Source organism: Tursiops truncatus, chromosome 15, assembly GCF_011762595.2.
Source record: "Tursiops truncatus isolate mTurTru1 chromosome 15, mTurTru1.mat.Y, whole genome shotgun sequence".
Lineage (NCBI taxonomy): Eukaryota > Metazoa > Chordata > Mammalia > Artiodactyla > Delphinidae > Tursiops > Tursiops truncatus.
Window position 1 is genome coordinate 7,083,845 of NC_047048.1, and position 23,921 is coordinate 7,107,765.

Below are 23,921 nucleotides of genomic sequence, written 5' to 3' on the forward strand. Positions count from 1 at the left end.
AGATGCTCCCAAAAATTAGCTGGGGCCATGGTTGGCTGGGCCTTGCCACTTTATTGACACCAAAGATCCCAGGCTCTGCTGGGGCTTCCTGAGGGTCTGACATCAGGCAGCCTCTGCCTTTGAGATGGGTTAGATCAACGGGTATGGCGCTAGAGAAGCCTCAGTCCAGGGTGGGCAGCTGCTTTTTTGAGTTACAGCTGGTCAAGCACAGGTTGTAGAAGGAGTTGGGGTCAAAGGCTGTGCTCACCTCTCGCCAGCCCACCCAGCCAGCAGCCTGTAGTTCACTGGGGTTTTTCGGGGCACCCCAGCAGTGAGGGTCCAATACCAGGACGTAGGCTTCCGTGCCTGGCCCCAGGCACACTCCCAGCAAGGCCTTTGACCGGGCATCCGCATCCCCTCCAACCATTACAGGTCCCCCGCCCCCTGCGAAGTGGGAATAGAGCCTCTCCAGTTCCCCCTGAAGCCCTGCTCCACGGGGCACGTGACATAGGCGCCCTTGGGGACCCCCGAAGTGGTCAAGGCAGAGGCTGGCCTCTACACAGCCGATCCAGCTCCGAGAGCCCCGGAACCCGGGGGGCTTGTCGCCCATGTCCTCCAGGGCCGCCTGCACTGCAGCCAGTTCGGGTACGCCCGCCGGCCGGCCCTCTGGCCACGAGCACAGCGTTTGCAGAGTGCGGTAGCCGCAGCCCCAGCCCCGGTCGTCCACGCCGTCGCAGCCGTAATGATAGTAAATGTAATGGCCCGAGAGGAGGGCCAGGCGAGCGCGGCCGCCACCGCGGCCGGGCGGGGCCAGGCCCAGGTGGACGTCCTTCAGCGGCTCCAGGGCGGTGGGCGGGAGCGGCGGTCGCCGGGCCGGGCAGATCCGTTCTCCAGGCGGCGCGGAGCGAACTCCAGGGAGAACTCTGGGCTCTAGCGCTTCCTCTCAGCCCCGAGTCTTGGGCTAACTGCGGGCGTACAGTCCCTGCAGTCGCTCTCGCCTGGCCCCAGGTTTAAGCGCGTGGCGCGGCCCGCGGCAACCACCACCAAGCTGCCGCGCGGGGCTCCCACAATGCACCGCCGCGTCCGCGCCGCCGTCCTCACTGCGCAGGCGTGAGCTCCACCTCGCCGGGCGGAAGGTACTCGCCGCAGCGGCGGGGGCGTGGCGCGGGCGCCCATCACCCCACCCCTCAGATTTAGCACCCATCCCTCCATTCATTCAATCCCAGTGGTTGAGGCATTCTGCCCGGACCCTGGCTCCCCAGGCGCGCACACTCCTGTGGCTGTAACAGTTTATTGGCAGCCCAGAGGGGCGAAGGCACCGCGGGGGAGGGGGCTCGGCCCGAGGCATGCAGAGGGCGGGGAGCCCCAGGGGAAAGTCGGGGGTGGGTGGGCAGGGTCTAGGGATCCTCTGTGTTATATCCCAACCCTTAAATAAATAGTATATACAGCTGAGGGGCCGGGCGGAGCGGGCAGGGCAGCGGGACGAGGGGGTCCCTCCTGGGTCACAGATCTGAGCAGCGATCCTGCTTGCTGTAATGGTCAAACTGGTTCTTCCAGTGCACCATGTAGGAGCTCCAGCGGTGGAACTCAGCCTTCCACTGGCGCTCAGCCTCGTCCAGCGTGTCTGCGGCCAGGGTGCCCGGCAAGTGGGTGGGGGGGAGGACATGGGGAAGGACGGGAACGGACATGGAGGGGTGCGTGAGTTCAGGGAGGGCACACGGAGAATGTAGGAGACCACGTTGGGTGGTGGAAAGAGGATCAGGAGAACATGCAACAGACGGAAGACCAGGGGAAGGACGAGGGTAGAGGCGGGGCCGGAGAAGGATGGCGGGAAGGAGGAGGGAGGGGGAGAAAATGACCGGAAGACAGGGGGACAGAAGGGATCAGAGGAGGAGGATCCGTGGGTTGGTGGGGAAAAGAGAAGAGACAGAAATGGTTGGCGGTTATAGCCCCACTGGGGGGTGCTATCTAGCCCTAGGGCCTCCCTCCCACCCCAACACCAAGCTCAGGCTCCAAATAATAATTTTATAAAAAAAGAAAATTGGCTTTTTCATTTCCATTTAAACAATAAAAGCGTGTGGATCCCTGAGATGGGTCGTAGGTGTCCTCCCACCACCCCCCTACCCCCCCTGCCCCCAGCCCTGTCCAGTTTGAGTTTCTCGGTTTGAGGAGGCAGGGAGCGCTGGGTCGGAGATCCCTGAGTGGAGCCCTTCCCCACAGTCAGACCACTCATTAGAGGAGGGGCCCCCTGAGGCCGGAGGGGGAAGAGGCCGTGGTCACAGCCGCAGGAGCCGGGAGAGGAGGAGGAAGAGGAGGAGGAGGAGGGACAGGGGGAGGCCGGGCCTGGGCCTCGGGGCAGCCTCCCCGTGGGCGGGGCCTGAGCAGGTGCAGGGGGCCTCCGAGGCTGGGGGGAGAAGAGAGGGGTTACACCCGGCCGGCTCCCAGTTCCCTCTCTCTCTCCGCGCCCCTTTTCTCCCCCACCTCCTCCCAGTCCCTGCCCGCTGGCCCCTGCGTACCGGTGGCGCTGAGCAATTTGGGTAGGAAGCGGTTCCAGAAGGCGCAGGCCTGGGCGCGCAGCCCCCGCCGCACCTCTAGTGGCCGCAGGTTCAGGCTCACGTACTGCTGCGCTCCCGCCGTGTATGGTGGCCACTGCGGGGCTTTGGGGTCTCGGGGGTCATTGGGGTCCCTGCGGAAGGAAAGGGAAAGCTCAGCCCCTGGGGGCTGGGGAATGGAGATGGAGAGTAGGAGGAGGCAGGCTGCTTCCTGACCCATGCCGTTCCCTCTTAGGCTCCAGGGAGAGCCCCGTCTCCTCCCTCCCACATTCTCCTTCATCCTTTCTCTTTTCCAATATGCTCCGTCCTCCGGAGTCTTCCCCTTCCTCCTGCCCTCCCTCTTTCTGTTGTTCCTTTTTTTCCCTCAATTTTTCTGCTCCATCTTTGTTTCTCCCATTTAAAAAATTGCTATGACTTACTGAGCCCTTACTATATACTCAGGCCCAGTCCTATCTCTACAAACATCATGTTTACTTCTGCGGACACCCATGTGATGGGATATTTATGGTCCCCTTCTTCAGACAGGTAAACTGTGTGCGTGTGTGTGCATTCGTGTGTGTCACAGCTAAAAAAATCATCACTGGTCCAATTGATCCAGTTCTACAATCCACACTCCTAACTGCTCTGGTAACTCCTTTGTCTGTCTCTCCTTGTCTGTCTCTTCTCTTTGCCTCCCTCAGCTCTGTCCTTGTCTCATCAGGATCTGCCACCTTGCCTTCCTCCCTCCTTCCCTTCTCTTGGGGTCTCCTTTGTCATTCTCTCTCTCCCCCTTTGTCTCCTTTCCTTTGTGAACTCGGCCCCCCCCCCCCGCCCTTTCTGCTTGTCTCCCTCCCTCTCTGTCTGTTCCCCCCGCCCCTTGCCTCCCTGGCTCCTGGAGGCCCTCCTCCCCTCAGCCCCGCTGACCCTGTGCGGGCGAAGTTGGCCCAGTATCTCATCAGTCGTTGGGCAAAGGTTCTCTCCTCGACAGTGTAGTTTAGCGAGGGTTCCAGGGGGAGCCCGAAGATAAACTCGATCTCGTAGCCGTGGGGCACCCCCATCCAGAGGGGCCAGGAGAGCGTGGATGCACGGTGTTCAAAGATGTAAGCATAGACGCGAGCGCCTTGGGCGGCCAGTCGCCCAGCCAGCTGGGCTACGGGGCACACGACGTTGTGGTCGCCCACCACATCACTCATGGCCTCCCTCAGGCGTGCCGGGTCCTCAGGGTGCAGCCAGTCTGTGTAATGCAGGACCACAGCCTCGGCAGCCAGGTCACTTGCCTGGGGGACCCCGACCCGCACCCCGGCCAGGAACTGGGCCCGGCTGATGAGAGACTCGTTGTCTTTGCTGAAGCCTGGGGCCCCGTAAACCAGAAAATAGGATCCCTCATCCTTCACCACACCCACCAGCACCTGAGGGGACAGGACGGAGGGATGGGGGAGGGGAAGCACAGACAGACAGGCAGACAGAAACAGATGGACAAAGAGCCAGAGAGGTGAACAGTTATAGACCCAGGACCAGGGAGGAAGAGAGTTCGAGATGGGGGAAGGGAAAGAGAGAAAGAGAAAATACACCCACATTTCCTTTCCTCTCTGTCCCACGGACCACCCTGGGATTGAGCCCTCAGGGGAGAGGAGTGGGCCATGGGGCCCAGAAGCCTGGGCCTTTGGGAGTGGGTTTTGAGGACCCCTCATGCCTGGGTCCCCACGGGGAGGGGCAGGTGAAGAACAGGCCTAGAGGAAGCAGCTCCACCCCCTCCAGCCACTAGTCACCTGCAGGCCATGGAAGTCTCCAGCATTGATGAGGGCTTCAGGCGTGTCACTGAGGAAGTCTCCATCCACCACAGGCACGAAGGAGAAGCGGAAGACGCTTTCCTGAGGCAGCACATGCCACTCGTGGTCCACCAGATCCTGAGACGGCCGTGTCCGCAGGCAGGCCACCAGGTCTGTGTCATTGCCACCAGCCCCACCAGGCGGACAGCCCACGAGGCGGGCCAGCAGCGTGGCCCTGCGGCGGGCCTCTCCCACACCCACTGTGGCCCAGGGCCCATTGGGTGCCCCGCTCTGCAGCACGGCCCTGTGGAACAGGCCCCGGCTGGGTGGGGACAGCAGGTGCATGCCCACGGAGGCGGCACCTGCGCTTTCCCCAAACAGAGTCACTGACGTTGGATCCCCCCCGAAGGCTGCTACGTTCTCCTGCACCCACTGCAGTGCCAGCCTCTGATCCAGTAGACCCACATTGCCTGGGGCTTCCCGGCTCCCCGGCAGGGCCAAGAAGCCAAAGGCTCCCACCCGGTAGTTCATGGACACCAGCACAGTCCCCTCGGCCTGGGCCAGGAAGCGACCATCATACACGTCCAGGGAGGAGGCCCCGCTGTAGAAGCCACCCCCGTAGATCCAGACGAGGACAGGGGTGGGGGACGCAGGCCGGGGGTACGGTGTCCACACATTGAGGTAGAGGCAGTCCTCGCTCAGCTCACGGTTGGGGTTCCACATTTCGGTGCCCTCAAAGCCGGGGTACAAGGTGTCTACATATTGGTAGCAGACTCTTTGGAAGGCTGTGGCATTCAGCACCCCTGGCCAGGGCCGCTTGGGCTCTGGTGGCAGAAAGCGACGGGGGCCCACAGGTGGCTCTGCGAAGGGGATGCCCAGAAAAGCAGAGACAGGGCCCCCAGGGGCCATTAGGCGGAAGCCCCGTAGCCGGCCCCCACGCACAGTCACCAGCAGCTCTGGGTCCTCTGGGCCCTCAGCCTCTGCCCCTCCTCCCAGGAGGAAGAGGAGGAGAAGGAGCGGGGAAGCCAGGGAGGGCGTGTGCAGGGGACACCACGGGGGCCTCATGGCTGCCAGGGCAGGCAGGCGTCTGCTGGGAGAAAGAAAGGCAGAGGGTGAAGGCTCAAAGCTGCCAGGAGGGAGGAGATGATTAGGTAACACTCTTGCCCAGGGGTTATCACTGAGCTGCAGAGGAGGTGGGGCAGGTTGGCAGAAAGGAGAGAAATGGAGGGAGGGAGGGAGACAGGCAGAGACAAGGACACAGACAGGGAGAAGCAAGAGGGGACAGAGATCAGGCACACACACATACACCCAGACGGACAAATGCAGGGAACAGAGACAGACCTGCCAAGCAATACCCTCCCCTGCCCCGCAGAAGACCCACCGCCCTCACTTCCTTCCCCCAGCTGGGTGGACTGCCTTGGGCCCAGTTCGAGCAGTGCGGGGCACCAGCACCAGAGGCCGAGGGCCACGCACAGTCCACCCGACAGGGGCGGGGCCCTCACTGACGGGAGGCGCCGACGGGGGAGCTTGAGGTGGCGTGAAGGCTCAGCCTCTCATGCAGTTGGCCAGGGCCGTACCCTGGGAGGGTGTGGGTTGGGCATTCAGGGTGTGGGAGTCGCAGTTCCCGGGGTACCCCAAATCCTGCCTACTCCACACCCTGCCCCACCCAGCCCCGCCTCATCCACTGTCTGACACAGCGCGTTGGTACCCGCGAATGCCCGTCAACTGCGCACCCCCCTCGCCTAGCCTCAGCCAACAGGCTCGCTAGCCCTGGCCCCACAGGACTCGAGTACCCCATCCATCCGATGCTGCGGTGCACGCTGCCGCCAGCGGGGGGCAGTAAAGACTGAGAAAAGGACGGCGCTCCCCGCCCCGAGTCCAGGAGCCGGGAACTTGGGGCGGGGGTCTGGGGGCTCGCGGGCATTGCCAAGGGGTCTGAAGGGCGAGGCGGGACGCCTGCGTTCTCGGAGCTCCGGAGATCCCCGGCTGCAGGGGCAGGGGCGCTATTTTGGGGCAGCAGCTGCTGCGGTTCCGGCATCTCCAGCCAAGGGATCAAAATTCCCCGGGTCGGAACTCCCCCCTCTCCCGCCGGTCACCCCTCACCCAGCCCTCGCCGCCCTGAGCTGGGGTGGTGGTGATGGAGATTAACTAGGAAACCCGAGTGGGGCTAATTATAACTCGGGGCTTCCGCTAAGCCTCCCCTTCCCCTAAAATAGAGACGGAGTCCCCGCGGGAGGGGGACGCCTGGGCCTGGGAGGGGGCTTCGGCTGGGAGCTGCGCAGGGGCGCTGGGGTCGCGGGATCCCGGAGGGCCCAGCCGGGCTCCAGGAACCTGCGCAGCTTGGATTCCGCCCCCAAGCAGGGGGCATCTTCCAGTGGCCCCAGACTTGGGGGCGAGCAGGGGCAGCGGCGCTCGGGGGTCCCCACAGGAATTCGAGAGCAGAGGCGGCAGCTGGCCCTGCGGGATGCTGTCTCCCGCGCGGGCAATCGTTAAGTATGCGGCGGTGAGGGAAGAGTTAAGGGTGAGTGTGGGGCGTCGGGGGGCGTCGCTGGGCAGGCCCCGGGGCGCGGTGGGCGTCCTGTCTGGGAGCCTGGGTCCCTCGGGGCGCGCACCGTTCCCAGGATGCGGAATGGGCCGCGGGCCGGAGGAGGGTCCTGGGCGGGGCGGGAGACTCACCTGAGGCGGCCGGGCCGGGCCGCGCCGGGAGCTGGAGGCGGCCGATGTTCCCCAGCGCAGGCTGAGCCGACTCTGACAGCCGCCGCCTCCGGCCCCCCGCACACACCCCCTCCGGGCCGCTCGGCGCCCCCGCCCGCCCCCGCCCACTGTCTCCGCCCCCGCCCCTCCCCGCCTCCCCGGGCTGCCACCTCCTCTCCCTCTCCCTCTCTCGGAGCCCAGACCCAGAGACCCCGGGGCCCAGACGCACTCCAGTGACAGACGCCGACAGACGGACAGACACGCAGTGACAGACACGACAGAAAGACCCTCAGCGGCGGAGCAGACACCCACAGGGACAGACAGAAGGACAGAAGCCCGCGGAGACAGACACATGCAGACGGACAGTCTCATGCAGTGACAGCCAGAGACAAACGCAGTGACCGACATTCACAGACGGACGGACACACTTGGACACATTGACAAGTCGGGGCTGGGGGCCGAATAAATGAGCGTCCCTGGCCACGACAGAGCAGGGGTGGCATGGGAGGACCGGTACGTGAAAATGCGGTTGAGGACCCCCTCAGGGGCCCGAGTGGCACCGGTGGAGAAAAGGTGACACCTGTGAGAATGAGGATGTGAACATGAGATCACGAGGGGACACGAAGGGGACCCCCGAAGAGGGAGGAGACCCCCGGGGGGAAGGAGAAGTGACTCCGGGACACCAGACAAGGAAGGCCAACGTGGTGGCACGCGCGAGGCTGCGGGGTGAGGCCGCCGCCGCAGTGGAAACTTCCGGAACCCCCGCGGGTGGGTGTGCGCTGGTTCCCTGACGGGTGACCTCGGACTTCTCGTCACCAGGATCCGGTCGGGGCATGACATCACCACGCCAGGCTCTCATTGGCCGCCGCGGCCGGCCGGTGGGAGCGGCCTGGTCTGGGCTCGCGCAGCCTGGTCGGAAGGGCCTGGGCCGCACGGACCCCCAGGTCCCGCCCTGAGGGGGTCACCCATGAGGACGGTGCGGCCACGGCGGCGTCCCCACGCGCGCGAAGTGAGGTGGAAAAAAATGGGTCTTGGTGTGCCCGCTCTAGCTCGCCGCGCGTAAGCGCCTTCCTCTCCCGGGGTAGCTGGCTCGGGAGCTCGCTACCAGCTCACTGCGTGAGAGACCGCCCGGCGCGGGCGAGCGTCGGGGTGTGCGTGCGTGCGAGCGCGCGGCGGTGCGGGGCGATGCGTGGGGCGGGCGCGTGCGCGCACGCTCACTCGGCCGCCGAGCGCCCCGCAGCGTCCGACGAGGCCGTCCGCCGCCGCTAGGGGCCGGGTGGCACCGGGTCTCGGGGTCTCGCGAGGACCGCGGGATCCGCGGGAATCCAGAGACGTGCCAGGCCCTGGGCCGCTTGGTCTCGGCTCTATAAGGTGGGCGACCCCCCTCCAGCCTACCCACCCGTCCCGCGGGAATCGGCCCGCGCTGGGTCCACTCTCCGCTTTCGGGCGGCGGCCGCCAGGTGGCGCCGAAGGCAGCCGCTCCAGCCTTGGAAACTGGGATGGCCCATAAAGGTCTTGGGGGTGATGGGGGCTTGCCTCCTTGTCACTCTCCTGAACGGGCTGTGCCACGCGGTCGCCTCACCTGACTGCTGTAGTCATGAAGTCCTAGGCCCGGACCACGGAGATAGAGAGGTCAGGGACAGCTTATAGCCTGGGGTTGTCATGAACTAGTGATAGCTTAGAAGGTGAAAAGACAGGGCATGTTCTAGGAGTTGGCCCAGCAGAGACCTCCTCGGAGAGGTGAGTGCTGGCTCCTGCGCTTGGAAATGGCATCAGTGGGGCAGTACCTGTGGGGGAAACCATGGCAGGTAAGGGCAAGGCTGGTTGTGGAGATTTCTTTTTTTTTAAATTTAATTTAATTTAGTTTTTTATGCAGCAGGTTCTTATTATCTGTTTTATACATGTTGGTGTATACATGTCAATCCCAATCTCTCAATTCATCCCCCCACCCCCACCCCCGCTTTCCTCCCTTGGTGTCTGTACCTTTGTTCTCTACATCTGTGTCTCTATGCCTTGCAAACTTGTTCATCTGTACCTTTTTTCTAGATTTGTGGAGTCTTCCGAAGCCAGTCAGAACTTTATTTTGGCGGGGGTGGGGTGGGGTGGAGCTGGGGGTGGAATATGGAAGGTCAGCCAGTAGGAGAGGGAAGGGGAAGTTGCACATGAAGATGCTTCAGATTCTGGGGCAGAAAGGGGATGCAGCCAGTTATGTCAATACCCTTCTCCGCCTTCCGCAGGCATGGGGAAGGCAGGGGCAGGGCTGCACTAGGGAGATGGGAGGAAGGGCAGGCAGGCCCGGTAGGGGGTTAGGTTGGGATCTGGGGAGGGTATTCTGATCTTGGAGCCCCTACTGTGCTTCCCCAGGCCCTGGGTCAGGGAGGGGTCAGTTGAATGTCCAGCCAGAAGCATCTGCAAGTCTGCGTGGAGTCCTAGGGCATGCAGGCCCTGTGCCTGCTCGGGAGGTGCTGCAGAAGGAGGCCAGGGCTCTGCAGCTGCACACAGCTCTGGGAGATGCGCCGAGGAGACACGGTGTGTCCTCAGCCGGCAGTTTGTCCCAGGATTGTGAGCATGGAGGAGATCATGCAGATTGTATCCCCATCTCAGAGAGTTTTAAAATTAGCAGCTGACCACTGGAGAGAGCCAAGATAAAGGGTGCAGGTGTTGGGAGATCCACAGGGCATTGGAGCAAGCCCTGGACTGGGTTCTCAGTGTTCTGCTGACGGGCAGGGAGACCTCTGGAGGGGCCACACTCGTTGTCTGGGCCTCTGTTTCCTGACATATAAAAAGGTGGGGCTTCTCTGGTGGTGCAGTGTTTGGGAGTCCGCCTGCCGATGCAGGGGACACGGGTTCGTGCCCCGGTCCGGGAGGATCCCGCATGCCGCGGAGCGGCTGGGCCCGTGAGCCATGGCCGCTGAGCCTGCGCGTCCGGAGCCTGTGCTCCGCAACGGGAGAGGCCACAGCAGTGAGAGGTCCGCGTACCGCAAAAAAAAAAAAAAAAAGGTGGATTGAACTTGAGTATACGTCAGAATCATGGGGCTGTTTAGAGGGGCTGATCCATCTGGTATTGAGTGGAGTTCTTAAGTCTGTGTTTTTAACAGGTCGTCAGGGCAGTCCCATGAGGGTGGTCTGAGGACTACATGAGGAGAAATGCTGGATGAGTTGCCCTCACAGTCAGGCCAAACTGACCTCCTCTGGATCAACAGGCTGTGTGGGTCAGCAGGAGGTGCTGTGGGCAGTCAGCGGATACAAGAACTAACAGGGACGCCTCTGGCCACCAAGGGAGATGGACAGGGACTTGAACTCGTTCTTTAAAATGGATAGAACTTCCAGGAACAATTCCTCTTTTTACCTTTAGCCTCTCTCCAACCTTTGTCGACACAGGGACCTCACCTGTCTAGCCATGACACCTGTCCCTACATAGTCCAACATGTTAACCTCCCCAATGTCCTCTGTGACCCCACCCTACACAGCTGCCACTACAGAGATATCCTTGATCCATTTCTTCCTTCACCATGTCTGTTTATCCAGTAATCAATCTGACTTCTATCACCAGTGCTGCCAATTCTATTGATACTTTCCTTGCATCTCTGTCTCCCACCTTTGCTAACACGGGGAACCCCTACTTCCATTACAGTCCTTGCCTACCTCTGCCAACAAAAAGGATTCTTATCTCCTCTGTTTATTGGTTAGGATTCAGTTCAGCTATGTGAGACAGAAAACCACACAGTAATGGCTTGAATGAAATGTAATGGAAATGTATTTCTCTCTTAGATAAAAGGGACCCATAAGTAGGCCATGCAGGGTTGGCAGGGTGCCCTTGATATCGGGGACCTCGTTCCTTTACAGAGAATTTTGTTACTTATCTGTCTTCAGTATGTAGCTTCCACTGCATGGTGTAATATGGTTGCTGGAGCCTCAGCCATCACATCTACATTCCCAGCCAGCAGGAAGGAGGAAGGACTGAAGAAGGGCATCGCTCCTCCCTTTAAGGACATTTCTTGGAAATCACAGACACAGCACTTCAGTTTCTATCCCACTGGTCAGAACTTAATCCTAAAGTCATAACTGGCTATACAGGAAGTTCTGGATGACAGGTTACTCATCTAAACCTTGGCTGTCCTAATACTAAGGAAGAAGGTGGGGCAGATACTGGGGATAGCAGACGTTTGCCAAACCGCATGAAGGCTTCCTTTGCCTCGTCAGTGCAAGACTGAAACACACTTCTAAAATGTTTCAATTCAGGGATGATGTCCCCCACCCCGGTACCCGCCTTCCCCGCTCCTTTTTTTTCTTTTTTTTTTTTTTTCCGGCCGCACCCTGCGGCTTGCGGTATCTTAGTTTGCCAACCAGGGATTGAACCCCGGGCTCACCGCAGTGAAAGCGCGGAGTCCTAAGCACTGGACCGCCAGGGAATCCCGCCCACCCCCTTTCTTTCGTGAACGTCCCCACCCTGCGATTTCTGTGACTTGGGACCTCTGCTGTCCCCAGCTGCTTCTCCACGGACACGCACTGGTTCTCGGGCGCTGCGAGGTGGTCATCCGCTGGAGGGCGCTGGGCGTGGGCCTGGCCAGGCCCCGGCTCTGCCGCTGCAGGTAGCGCCGAGCGTCTCCGTTGCGCGCGCTCCCGGAGGAGGGACCGGCTAGGCGGGTGCGGGGGGGCCAGTGAGCGCGCTGGGGGTGGAAGGGTGAGGGCTGCAAAGGGTTTCCAGACGCGGCGCTCCCACCGGGGTCCTCCCATCACCCCCGTGCTCATAGCGAGTCAGGGGCGCTGGTTCAGGCCAAGGATATTCTGCAGGACTGCCCCCACCTAGGGCTGGAGGGCGCCTGATGTGACCCCTGCTACAATCCACGTTAAGCCAGGTTGTTGATCTGCAGAGTTGGGAGCCTGAGCCATGCGAGAGGCTTTCCTCCCCTCTCCCCACCCCTCCCTGTGACCCCTCCTGAAGGTTGGCCTAACATTCATACTTGATCCAAGTTTCATCATTTCATGTGATTCCTCCTTGGCCTCATCCGTCCATCCTGTCTTTACCTTTCCCCTCTTTTGCTAGGTTTGAGTATTTCACACATTTTTAAGCCAGTCTCTGGATAGTCTAATTTTATTTTCACAGTTCTGTTAAATATTTAACCAGTTCACAGTTTTTCCCATGCAGTTCATCAAACATCCTTTATTTTCTCCCCTTTTCTAGCTGAGGACAGGGTGGAGCAGGGGTTTCATATCCCTGTGACCCGGACTGATTAATCAGGACCCTTCTGGGGTTGGTTTCCATCCATAAGCTGTAATGGTTCTGAAAGAAATGAAAAGTGTAATTTAATTCACAGTGAGTGCACTTAGCCCTGTGTTATCATTTATCTGCTCTGTGTCAGAACCCTGAAGGAACTCAGGATCCAGGAGTGTGACCCAGCACCCACCTGATGGATCCTGGAGCGCTGAACTGTTGCTCGCTCGGATCCTGGTTTCACACAGGCCCCAGCCGACTCTGATGATGGTTTTGGTTTAAAGGTTAGCAGTGTACCTTGGATGACTTCTTGGGAACAGCTGGCAAGGTTGAACTAAATACTATCTGTGACACCCAGGGAGCTCCTGTAAATGTTCCCAGCTGCTCCTGGCTGCCCTGCAGGTATCAGCCAGCCAATGAGAGCCATCCCAAAGCGGAGGTTCCTTGAATGAACCTGGCTGTGGTCCAGGGACACCAGGCATTGGATCCAGGAGTGGTGCAGAGGCCAGCAGGGCCTGTCTGGGGCTGACTGCATGGTTAGCCGCGTGGCCAGTGGTCCTGTGGACAGCTGTAGACCCAAGGTGAATGCCTACAACATGGGGACGCCAGAGTGGGGTTGGTGAGTAGCCCAGATTCAGCGTTACTTCCACATTAGCATTTACTGGGGGCTTGTTTGCCAGCTGCTGGACTGATCACGTGGCAAAGCATCACCCTATTTCATTCTCACTCACAACATTCCAAAGGGATACACCCTGTAATCCTTACACGTTAACAGTCAGGAAACTGAAACTGACACACAGAGAGGTTAAGCTTTTTCTTACTTTCATCAGCTGGTAAGTGGAGGCCCTGGATTTTGGACAGGAACTCTGTCCTGAGATGGTGTTGTGCTTCAGAGCCAGTCACCTCTTCTGTGACTTCCAGAAAGTTAACTCCTAGAGTCTGAGAAATGAAAAGGGATGGGGGTGGGTGCCTGCGCTTCCAGGGACAGCTTCCTACTTGCCTCCCACTCTCCCCTCCTCCCTTCCTGCCTACTGTCCCTCCCTCCCTCCCTCCGTTGCTCTCTCCCTCCTGGGATTCTGCCTGTCAGACCTTCTAGCTATCTTGGACCATTAAGATGACGGGGTCCGGGTGAGAGGTGCTAGGGTATTGCCCCAGCGTTCTGAGGGGCAAGAGCAGAAGCAGGATAAACTCTGGGGGAGAAGGACAGGTGATGGTCTCTGCAGTTTCCAGGGATGCTTCCTCCTCACAATTTGGGACCTCACACCTCCACTCCACTCCACTCCCACACCCAGAGGCCTCTCCCTACAGCAGGATGCCACCCTCCTCAGCCTGGACAGGGCCTGAGGGCGTGGGGAGGTTAGTGCTTTCTGAGTCGCTCTCAGGACCCACAGCCCAGTGCAACCCCAGGCCCCATCTCTCTGACTCTTCCCTGACCACTGATGAAATACTGTATAATTCTTTTGGGGATGTGTTTTCTTCCTTTGGTCTAATGCATGGTAAAGTCTGCATTAGAATGTTCCATTGGCACCTGCAAAAGAGATCTGTTCTCTGTTTTCAGCATACAGTATTCATTATATAGATCAGTCGGATTTGCCTTAGTATGTTATTCAGGCTTTTTATATTCTATTAAACCCTTTCTACATTCATTTCTTTTTTGGTCCACTTGATTTATCCTGGGCTAAGAGAAATGAATTAGTTTTCTATTACATGCTTCCATCTGTTTCTTCTTATATTTTGTATAAGTGTAGCTCAAAAAATGTTGATGCTTTGCAAATTGGTGCACAGATGTTCATAACTTTCATATCTTCATTGTGAATTGTACACCCTGCCATTAGAAAGTGTCTTTTGTGGTACCCAAAGCACCGTCTATAGAAGGAAACAAATGGATAAATTGGATTTTGTCAAAATTAAAAACTTTTGCTCTGTGAGAGACACTGCTAAGAGAATGAAATAAACTACAGACTGGGAGAACATATTTGCAAATCACACGTCTGAAAAGGGACTTGTATTCAGAATTTATAAAAAAACTCTCAAAATTCAACTGTAAGAAAACAAAGAACTCAACTGAAAAGTGAATAAGACTTGAACAGATACTTCACCAAAGAGGATATATAAATGGTAAATAAGAATATCAAAAGATGTTCCTCACTGCTAGTCATTAAGGAAATGCAAATTGAAACCCCAGTGAAACACCATTACACGCCTATGAGAATGGCTAAACTTCAAAAAGCACTGACACTGGGTAAAGTGCTGATGGGACTGGTGAGCAAATGTACCTTGCTGCTGGGAGTGCTCGATGGTGCAGCCGCTCTGGAGAAGTTTGGTAGTTTCTTACCAAGTAAATATCCACTCACCATAAGACCCATCAAGCCCTCTCTTGGGTGTTTGCACTAGCAAAGTGAAATTTTCAGTTCATGCAGAAATGTCACACACTGGAAACAATCCAAATGGCCCTCCAGCGGTGAATGAGTAAATAAACTGGTATATCCATACCATGGACTAAGTCAGCAATAAAAATGAAAGAACTGCTATTGATACACCAATAACTTGGATGAATCTCAAAGGCATTATGCTGAGAGGAAGAAGCCAGTCTCAAAAGATCCATTTATGTGACGTTCTCACAAAGCTCAGGGATAGTGGACAGATCAGGAGTTTTCAGAAGTTAGGGGTGGGAAGAGGTTGTGACAGCAAAGAGAGCACGGAGGGAGGTTTCTGGACTGGGAGAATTGTTTTGTGTTCTGATTGTAGCGGTGGCTGCGTGAATCTAGACCAGTGTTAAAATTCATTGCATTGTACACCAAAAAGTCAATTTTACTGTATGATAATTTGTTTGTTTGTTTGCGGTACGCGGGCCTCTCACTGTTGTGGCCTCTCCCGTTGCAGAGCACAGGCTCCGGACGCACAGGTTCAGTGGCCATGGCTCACGGGCCCAGCCGCTCCGCGGCATGTGAGATCTTCCCGGACAGGGGCACAAACCTGTGTCCCCTGCATTGGCAGGCGGACTCTCAACCACTGCGCCACCAGGGAAGCCCTTTTTGGTATATTTTAAAATGGATACTTACTGCATTTTTCAACAAAAATGAGAAGTATAGTAGGAATTATACACTATAATTGGGGAATGCACACAGTACAACATTAAAATGTTTGGATTTGATACTTTATATACTTTATGAGTTACTCTATGATCTCAGTTTGGATGGGGAAGCTTTGCATGTTTATTTTCGGTTTCATTTAATCTGAGATGAGTGATAGGTGGAGGCATCTTGAAATATAAAATTATAGATTCAGATTAATAATTTATAGGCCTGCACACAAATTGCATGGGTTACCAGAGCAACACCAAACAATATTCTTCTGTGGGGTTTCTGTTTCATTTTTAGTTAGAAAAGATTCTAAGGCGTGGCAAATAAGGTTAAAAATGAAGTTGTACAATATTATACCTCAATGTAATTTTAATGTAAGGACTGAAACCAGGATATAGTTCAGTCCTTGGGTTTTTCCTCTTTCCCTTTGTATTGCAGCTATGTCTGTGAATCCACATACCGGATCTTTGCTATTTTCAGAACACTGTGCTCTAATTGCTGGCACACAGATTGCCAAAACTGTGAGCCTCGGATGCCTTGGCAGATCTTCCAAAGAAAGATAATAAAAATTTATAGAAAGGAAGTAAGGAATAAAAGAACACTATTATAATACAAAAAGAACAACTCAATATTATGACCTTCACTTTCTTGTTTGCATTTGCCTAGGAAACTTTTGGCCATCAAAAGTGTCTGAATCAAGAAAAGAATCTAAAAAAGAATGATATAAGTATATGTATTTATAATTGAATCACTTTGCTGTATACCTGAAACTAACACAACATTGTAAATCAACTACACTCTAATATAATTAAAGTATTAAAAAAGTTTCTGAATCACTTTGGGATGTGTCTTTTGTATGCAGTAGAGTTGGGTTTTCCTTTTTGTTAAAGTCTTTTTAAAAAGTAAGTGAGCTTAATTCATTTTCTTTATATGACAGCTTTTTTTTTTTCCCTCACATTCCCCCCCCACCCCACGCTTTATAACTTAAAAACACTTTTATTGTTTGGGCTCTTCTTTCTTTTGTGTTCGTTTCTTCTGATAATTTGGAATACTAAATTATTTTACTATGGTTACTGTTATAGAATATGTAACTTATACAGTAGCTGTAATTCTGTTTCTTTAGGAATGAATTCCCTGCTGTGAGCAATAATTAGATCAATATACTTTTCTTCTTCTGCCTTCCCGTCCTTCACTCCCTTTGTTTGTACTTATTATCTTTTTGTTTTTAATTTTTTAGTGTAGTTGATTTACAGTGTTGAGTTTGGTGTATAGCAAAGTGATTCAGTCATACATATATATAATCTTTTTCACATTCGTTTTCAAGATATTGAATATAGTTCCTTGTGCTATACAGTAGTACCTTGTTGTTTATCTTATTATCTTTCTTAATATTTACCTTTGTACTGTTCAGTAGTTTTATAAGCTCATTACTGGTTAATCAGTTTTCAATGATGTGTGTAAATCTCCACCTGTAGAAGGTAAGGAAATCATACCTGAACTTCCTTTTCCCTCCCAATGAACAATACGTATTTTTACGTCGTTAGATTTTATAATGTATTCATTATCTTTTAACTATAATCCTCATATTGTTTTTAGTTTTACTTCATCAGTTAGAGAGATTCAGTGATCAGAGTTAGTAGTTTGTCTACTCATCTCTTGGTTGGCTGACTTTTTTATTTTAGTATTTTTTATTTTCATAAAAGGCTCATGAGAACAATATTTTCTAGTTTTTTCCTCACCCCCACCCCTACCCAATCTTCACTAGTTTTTAAAAACATTTATTTATTGAGAGGTACTACCCAATTCACCTTTTTAAAGTGTACAATTCAGTAGTTTTTAGTAGATTCACAAAGTTGTGTAACTATGACTCCAATCACATACAAAGGAAAACAAAAACACAGCCACAGCAACCCCGGCCAGGGTTAGGGACAGGAGCCCCCAATCCAGGAAAGGTTCATGATGAAAGAATACACACCCGCTGAGCTTATGGATATAGGTACTAAATTCCAGCCAAAGGCCAGGGAAAGTTACCAGGCACGGTTGGTGCAGCCGTGGGATATGAGCAGCTATGGTTTCTTTGACTGGGCAGGAAGCAGAGAAGATGAACAACATCAGACACTCTACCCTCCGACAGCGCCTGCGTGGTGCTGGGCTTGGCGGGAGGGTCCAGGTCCTCACTCCCTTATAGATTGGCTTATTCTCTCCTGCGGGGAGGCTTGCCCAATGACTGGGCATATGGGACCCTGGAAATGTATAGATGAGGTACAACAAATTCTTAGGGAGTTGGGAATGAGACAGGCAGTCTATGCCCCTGTCTTTGAAGGCCCTGATTGAGCCACATTCACTGCAGGAATGAGTTAAGATGCTCTCGTCTGCCCCCACCACCTGGAGTGGGATGGGATAGCCATGCTGAGCCCAGTTGTGGCACAAGATATTTATTTAAAGAAAAAAAAATTTTTTTTTTTTTGGCCACACTGTGAGGCATGCGGGATCTTAGGTCCCCTGCCAGGGATCGAACCCATGCCCCCTGCATTGGGAGTTGCCTGGGGAGGGGGGGCATAAGGAGATAGGAGAAGATGTCCATAAACCGCACTGCCTGGGTATTTTACGCCCCGCCCATAGTGCTTTCAGCCACCCAGGATGCCTGGTAAAAAAGCCAGATAGTTCACGTGGATGACGCTGGACAACCGAGAATTGAACAAGGTAGCGCTTCCCATCTGTGGGGCTGAGCCTCACATCACCACCATCCTAGACACCTTGGCCATGGTCCTGGGAGTGCATGGACAGTAGCATGGACAGTATGCACTGTACAGGAGTCCAGTACACGTGGTAAATGAGTACTTATCAAATGCCTTTATCAGTTCTCCCCTGGCCACTGAGTCACAAGATAATTTGTCTTCACCTGGGAGGGACAACAGGGAACCTTTCAAGTGCTCCCCGAGGCTACCTGCACATATGTCATGGGATGGTAGCCCCAAACCTGTCCCTGTTCTCCTTCCCCACCCCAGTAAAATGGGCCCATTACATGCATGGTTAATGTTAACATGTGGAGACTTGCCTCCGGTGCAGGACACTCTGCAGGCTTTGTTGGAACACCTGTGAGGGAGTTGGGCAGTGAACCCACAGAAAATTCAAGGCCCAAGCACAGCTGTAAGGTTTTTGGAGTCGTTCGGTCGAGTGAGAGGCGTGTTGTCCCAGAAGCTGTGTCGGGTAAGATGCAAGCCTATACAACCCCTAAGAATATAAAGGAGATGTGAGGCTTTGCAGGGATTTGGGGGTTTTAAGAGGACTTTTATTCCCCACCTGTAACAGTGCCTCCACCTCTATGCTTCCAGGTAAAGAAAGGTACGCATGGGACTGGGGATCCGAGCAGCAAACTACTTTTTTTTCTTTTTCTTTTTTTTTTTTTTTGCGGTACGCGGGCCTCTCTCTGTTGTGGCCTCTCCAGTTGTGGAGCACAGGCTCTGGACGTGCAGGCTCAGCAGCCATGGCTCACGGGCCCAGCCGCTCCGCAGCATGTGGGATCTTCCCGGACCAGGGCACGAACCCATGTCCCCTGCATCGGCAGGCGGACTCCCAACCACTGCGCCACCAGGGAAGCCCTGTGAGTCTTTTTTTTAACTCATAAATCTATAAATGGTGGCATTCATTTCTCTAACTTAAGGTGAGCATTCCTCCTAAGAGGATAAATCCCATACTTAAATAGGGTGTTAGTCCTCATAAGAAAGAAAGTGATGGCAACAATATCAAGTCATACTGCACACAGAAACTGGCAAATTCTTGTTCTCTCCCTCCCTCCCCCACCCCACACTTTCTTTTCTCAGGCTAGTGTTTGCATTAGATCATAAACCTTATAATGGATTTATAGAAACGGTGGTAATAAAATAAAACTGTCAAAATGAAAGTTAAGAACAGAACTGGCTGCCACTTGGAATGGCATCTTATGATCTTCGGTTCCTGAATAGTGTGAGCTAGGCACTCGATTCTATCCTAGGAATCACTATGGATACGTGAAACAAACAAGGAAGGAGAGATGAGCCGGGCTGAGGGAGGGGGATATTAATTAATGGAAAAAACTTCACAAGGAACAAATTTCACATGGAAACAGAAGTTTCAAAAACTATATTGCAAACATTTTACCCATGACATTCCTGTATCATAAACATACTACAGACACACAGATAGCCAACAGGTACATGAAAACGTGCTCAACGTCACTTACCATCAGGGAAATGCAAATCCGAACCACAATGAGATACCACTTCACACCTGCTATAATGGCTATTATCAAAAAGACAAGAAACAACAAGTGTTGGAGAGGATGTGGAGAAGAGGGATCCCCTGTGCACTCTTGGTGGGAATGTAAATTGGTGCAATCACTATGGAAAACAGTATGGAGGATCCTCAAAAAATCAAAAGTAGGACTACCATAGTAAATGGATCTAGTGGATCTAGCATTTCCACTGTTGGGTATTTATCAAAGGAAAAAACCCTACTAACTTGAAAAGATACCTGCACCCTCATATTCATTGCAGCATTATTTACAATAGCCAAGACATGGAAAGAAACTGAATGTCCATCAATGGATGAATGGAAAAGGAAACGTGGTATATATATACACAATCTAATATTATTCAGCCATACAAAGAAGGGAATCCCAACATTTGTAACAACGTGGATGGACCTCGAGGGCATTATGCTAAGTGAAATAACTCAGACAGAAAATGACAAGTACTGTATGATCTCACTTATATGTGGAATCTAAAACAAAACCAAAGCTCATTGAAACAGAGAACAGATTGGTGGAGTCTTTTGTAGTTCCTTATAAATTTTAGAACTTTTGGTTCTATTTTGTGAAAAACATCGTTGGGGTTTTGATAGGGATTACACTGAATCTGTAGATTGCTTTAGGTAGTATGAACTTTTTTTTTTTTGCGGTACGTGGGCCTCTCACTGTTGTGGCCTCTCCCGTTGCGGAGCACAGGCTCCGGACGTGCAGGCTCAGCGGCCATGGCTCACGGGCCCAGCCGCTCCGCGGCGTGTGGGATCCTCCCGGACCGGGGCACGAACCCGCGTCCCCTGCATCGGCAGGCGGACTCTCAACCACTGCGCCACCAGGGAAGCCCGGTATGAACTTTTTAACAATGTGAATTCTAATCCATGAGAACAGAATACTTTTTTTTTTTAAATATGTGTATGGCACATTGGGGTAAACTGAAGGGAACTTGGGGAAACCTATACGGGGCATGAAGACATCTTTCTATTTCTATTTCTTTGCGTCTTCTTCGATTTCTTTCAACAATGTCTTACAGTTTTCATTGTGCAGGTCTTTCACTTCCTTGGTTAAATCTATTCCTAGGCTTTTTTTTATCACTATAAATGGGATTGTTTCCTTAATTTCTCTTTCTGTTAGTTTGTTGTTAGGATATAGAAATGCAACAGATTTTTGGATATTGACTTCATTCCTTGCATTTTACTGTATTCATTTACTTTTTTCTAGTAGTTTTTGGTGGAGTCTTCAGGGTTTTCTATACAGAAAATCATGTCATTTGCAACTAGTGACAGTTTTACTTCTTCCTTTGCAATTTGGATGGCTTTTATTTCTTTTTCTTGCCTAATTGCTTTCCCTAGGCCTTCCAATGCTATGGGTTTTGTTTGTTTGTTTGTTTTTGGTTTTTTTTGCAGTACGTGGGCCTCTCACTGTTGTGGCCTCTCCCGTTGTGGAGCACAGGCTCCGGATGCGCAGGCTCAGCGGCCATGGCTCACGGGCCCAGCCGCTCCGCAGCTTGTGGGATCTTCCCGGACCGGGGCACGAACCCGTGTCCCCTGCATCAGCAGGTTTTTAAAAACTCTTAAGTTGTTGAGTTTTGTCAAGTGCTTTTCCTGCGTCTAATGAGATGACCATATGATTTTTATCTTTCATTTTGTTAATGTGGTGTATCATGTTGATTTGCAGATATTGAACCATTCTTGCATCCCTAGAATAAATCCCACTTTATCATGGTGTGTGGTCCTTTTAATGTAATGTTGAATTTGGTTTGCTAACATTTTGTTTCTTGTTCGTTGAACAATAAACATTTGAATCTGATAGTGTGGCAACTCTGGAGATCAGATTCTCCTTCCCTAGAGTCTGCCGGGTTTTTTGTTTTGTTTTTGTTTATTTTTTGATCATTGTGGTCTGTGTCTGTGCCAAGGATCAGAATAATGTGCAGATTAAGGTCTTCTCAGTTCTTTTTTAATCCTTCCCCTGGGCATGCATGGCCACTTTCTAATTTTCCCCATATATGCAGTAGTTTCTGAATGTCCTAGTCTTTAATGTCTGAATCCCAAAAGGGGAGAAGGCAAAAACTGAAGGGGGGGAGGGGTGTTGGCCCTTTAAATCACCCAGAAGTCATTTCAGATGGAGGGGGAAGTTCTTGCAAGAATGGAGGGGGAGGTGCAACTACAGTGGCTATCTACCTGTTTTCCTGCACTTATGTGATCAGAAGCAGCAATCAGTGAATTAGAACATAGATCCCTGATATTTGTACATAGTCCTTTTTGCCTACCACAAGCTATGTGCAAGCAACTCCTGGAACACATGCATAGCTACCTGCTATGTGGCTGGAGGTGTTGAATGGGTACCTGCCACTGTGCTAAACTTGACCAAAATTAACTGAAATTTGCAATTTTCCATCCAGGTCTTCCCCTGGAAGTTTCAAGTCTTCAACAGACTCTAGAATTCTGAAATAGTTACATCAGACAGATTCTGCTAATGCAATTGTTGTCTTGGTGGGGAGATGGATTCCTGGTGTGTCCTAGCCCACAACCTCCCCAGAATCCTCCTCTAAATTATTTTTTAATTACCTTCAAAAACCATCATATAGGGCTTCCCTGGTGGCGCAGTGGTTGAGAGTCCGCCTGCCGATGCAGGGGACACGGGTTCGTGCCCCGGTCCGGGAAGATCCCACGTGCCGCGGAGCGGCTGGGCCCGTGAGCCATGGCCGCTGAGCCTGCGCGTCCGGAGCCTGTGCTCCGCAATGGGAGAGGCCACAGCACTGAGAGGCCCGCGTACCGCAAAAAAACCCCCAAACAAACAAACAAAAAAACATCACATAGTCTCCAAGTTGTCAAAGGTAAACAAAGCCAGACATTAAAGGGGTAAGGACAGATTTTAATCCATAAAGAGTCCAGCATAAAGTGAACTCTACTTCGAGTTGCACAGAAGTGACATTTTAAAGGGAGAGTAAGGGTGTGGGCAAGAGGTCAGGCAAGGGCTCAGCAGTGTTGGGAAAGTGAAAAATTACAAAAAGAGGTGAGTGGTCCACATGAAACCCATCCCGATTTGCTACCTGGCACTTATAAATTTAGGCTCCTACCCTCCATAAAGGCTAGGAGACAGGAGCCCTGTCTTCAGGTGTTGGCTGGAACGAAGAGTAAGGTCTTCTGACAGCCTTGAGTTTTCTTAGGCAAGCACTTTAAGGAGGGCTGGGGTCATCATAGGGATGGGGCCTTGAGCGGTTAGAAACTATGGTAGTATCTGTTCAAGTCTTTATAGTTCAGGGTTGAGGCTTAGTGAGGAGGGGGACTCAGAGGAGCCAGGCTAGAGTTTGGTCAAGGAGATAATGTTTGTCAAAGGAAAAAAGGAAAAACTACAGATACAGCCAAAGTGGCCTGACAATCATTCCCACCCTTAATTCATTCATGCTTCTCTGAGCTAAACTTACCCCTGTTATTGGAGTAGGTGAGCCTCCTTCCGAAGTTTGAATGCACTAACGTATGTATGTGTGTGTGTGTGTGTGTGTGTGTGTGTGTGTGTATTCATAGGAGACATACGTGTGTGCGTTTTAAGAAAGCTGTTTCTACCGGTTTCACTGAACAAGACGTTCCAAGAGTCTTGCCATGATGGTACCATGATTTTTTATTTGAACGTGGTAGCCTATAGTGTGATTTGTCCATAGTCATTCTAGTTTCCTATGGAGGGCAATTTGGGGTGTTTCCAATTTCTATCGGAAATGCGACAAACTGGATGGCAATAAACACTCTCATGAATGCCTCCTTGAAGTGCTTCTTGAACACAGAGACGGAAAGGTGGAATTACTGGGTCCTCGAGCATGCATTTAAAATTTTAACAGATGCCACCAAATTGCCTTTCTTTAAAAAAAAAATTTATTTATTTGGCCGTGCCAGGTCTTAGTTGTGGCACATGGGATCTTCGGTGCGGCGTGTGGGATCTTTAGTTGTGGACTGTAGACCATTTAGTTTACTGCATGCAGGCTCTTAGTTGTGCCATGCCGGATCTAGTTCCCTGCCCAGGGTTCGAACCTGGGCCCCCTGCATTGGGAGCTCAGAGTCTTAACCGCTGGACCACAAGGTAAGTCCCCAAATTGCCTTTTTAAACCAGCACAACCCCTTTACACTCCCACCAGCTGGGTAAGAGTGTTTATTTTTCCACTTTTCCCAACACTGGATAGAATCAAAGTTCCTAATACTTGCTCATCTGCTGGTCCAAGCTAGTCATTTTGTTTGATTGTTTCCACTAGCCATCTGTGTTTCCTTCTCTGGGACCTGGCCCAAGTCCTCAGATATTGAAATGACTTCTGATGGAATTCTGCATTGTTCCCTGGTATTGGTGGTGGGGTCATAGCCCCAGAGTCATGCTAAGGGCAGG

General features: G+C 52.7%; 2 protein-coding genes and 1 long non-coding RNA gene across 4 annotated transcripts; all 3 read right to left on the bottom strand.

Annotated features, from left to right (window-relative positions):
* Positions 1-31: 31 nt before the first annotated feature.
* Positions 32-722, bottom strand: UFSP1 (UFM1 specific peptidase 1). Its single transcript, XM_019945546.3, has one exon. It carries the CDS (start codon positions 587-589, stop codon positions 161-163), a length of 429 nt encoding a protein of 142 aa, XP_019801105.1. The 5' UTR covers positions 590-722; the 3' UTR covers positions 32-160.
* A 534-nt stretch (positions 723-1,256) lies between these two features.
* On the bottom strand, positions 1,257-7,070 carry ACHE (acetylcholinesterase (Yt blood group)). 2 transcript variants are annotated; one of them, XM_033839545.2, is made up of 5 exons: positions 6,956-7,070; positions 4,280-5,366; positions 3,435-3,919; positions 2,496-2,665; positions 1,257-2,383 (listed from the first exon to the last, which is right to left on the bottom strand). In XM_033839545.2, the coding sequence occupies exons 2-5, from the start codon at positions 5,342-5,344 to the stop codon at positions 2,256-2,258; spliced, it is 1,848 nt and encodes a 615-aa protein (XP_033695436.1). In that variant the 5' UTR covers positions 5,345-5,366; positions 6,956-7,070; the 3' UTR covers positions 1,257-2,255. The 2 variants fall into 2 exon arrangements, with proteins under 2 accessions (XP_033695436.1, XP_033695437.1); XM_033839546.2 differs by lacking the exon at positions 6,956-7,070 and having other exon boundaries at positions 1,257-1,603; positions 4,280-5,656.
* Positions 7,071-12,052: 4,982 nt separating this feature from the next.
* Positions 12,053-12,584, bottom strand: LOC109551750 (uncharacterized). The gene is made up of 2 exons (XR_002178450.3): positions 12,382-12,584; positions 12,053-12,257 (listed from the first exon to the last, which is right to left on the bottom strand). It is a non-coding gene; the product is annotated as an uncharacterized lncRNA (long non-coding RNA).
* Between the last annotated feature and the right edge of the window lie 11,337 nt (positions 12,585-23,921).

Coding starts and splice junctions, on each gene's coding strand:
- UFSP1 (XM_019945546.3), bottom strand. CDS start 589: ATGGGCGACAAGCCCCCCGGGTTCCGGGGCTCTCGGAGCTGGATCGGC.
- ACHE (XM_033839545.2), bottom strand. CDS start 5,344: ATGAGGCCCCCGTGGTGTCCCCTGCACACGCCCTCCCTGGCTTCCCCG. Junction 3,920..4,279: donor GAGACTTCCATGGCCTGCAG/GTGACTAGTGGC, acceptor CTGTCCCCTCAG/GTGCTGGTGGGTGTGGTGAA. Junction 2,384..2,495: donor CAAATTGCTCAGCGCCACCG/GTACGCAGGGGC, acceptor TTCTCCCCCCAG/CCTCGGAGGCCCCCTGCACC.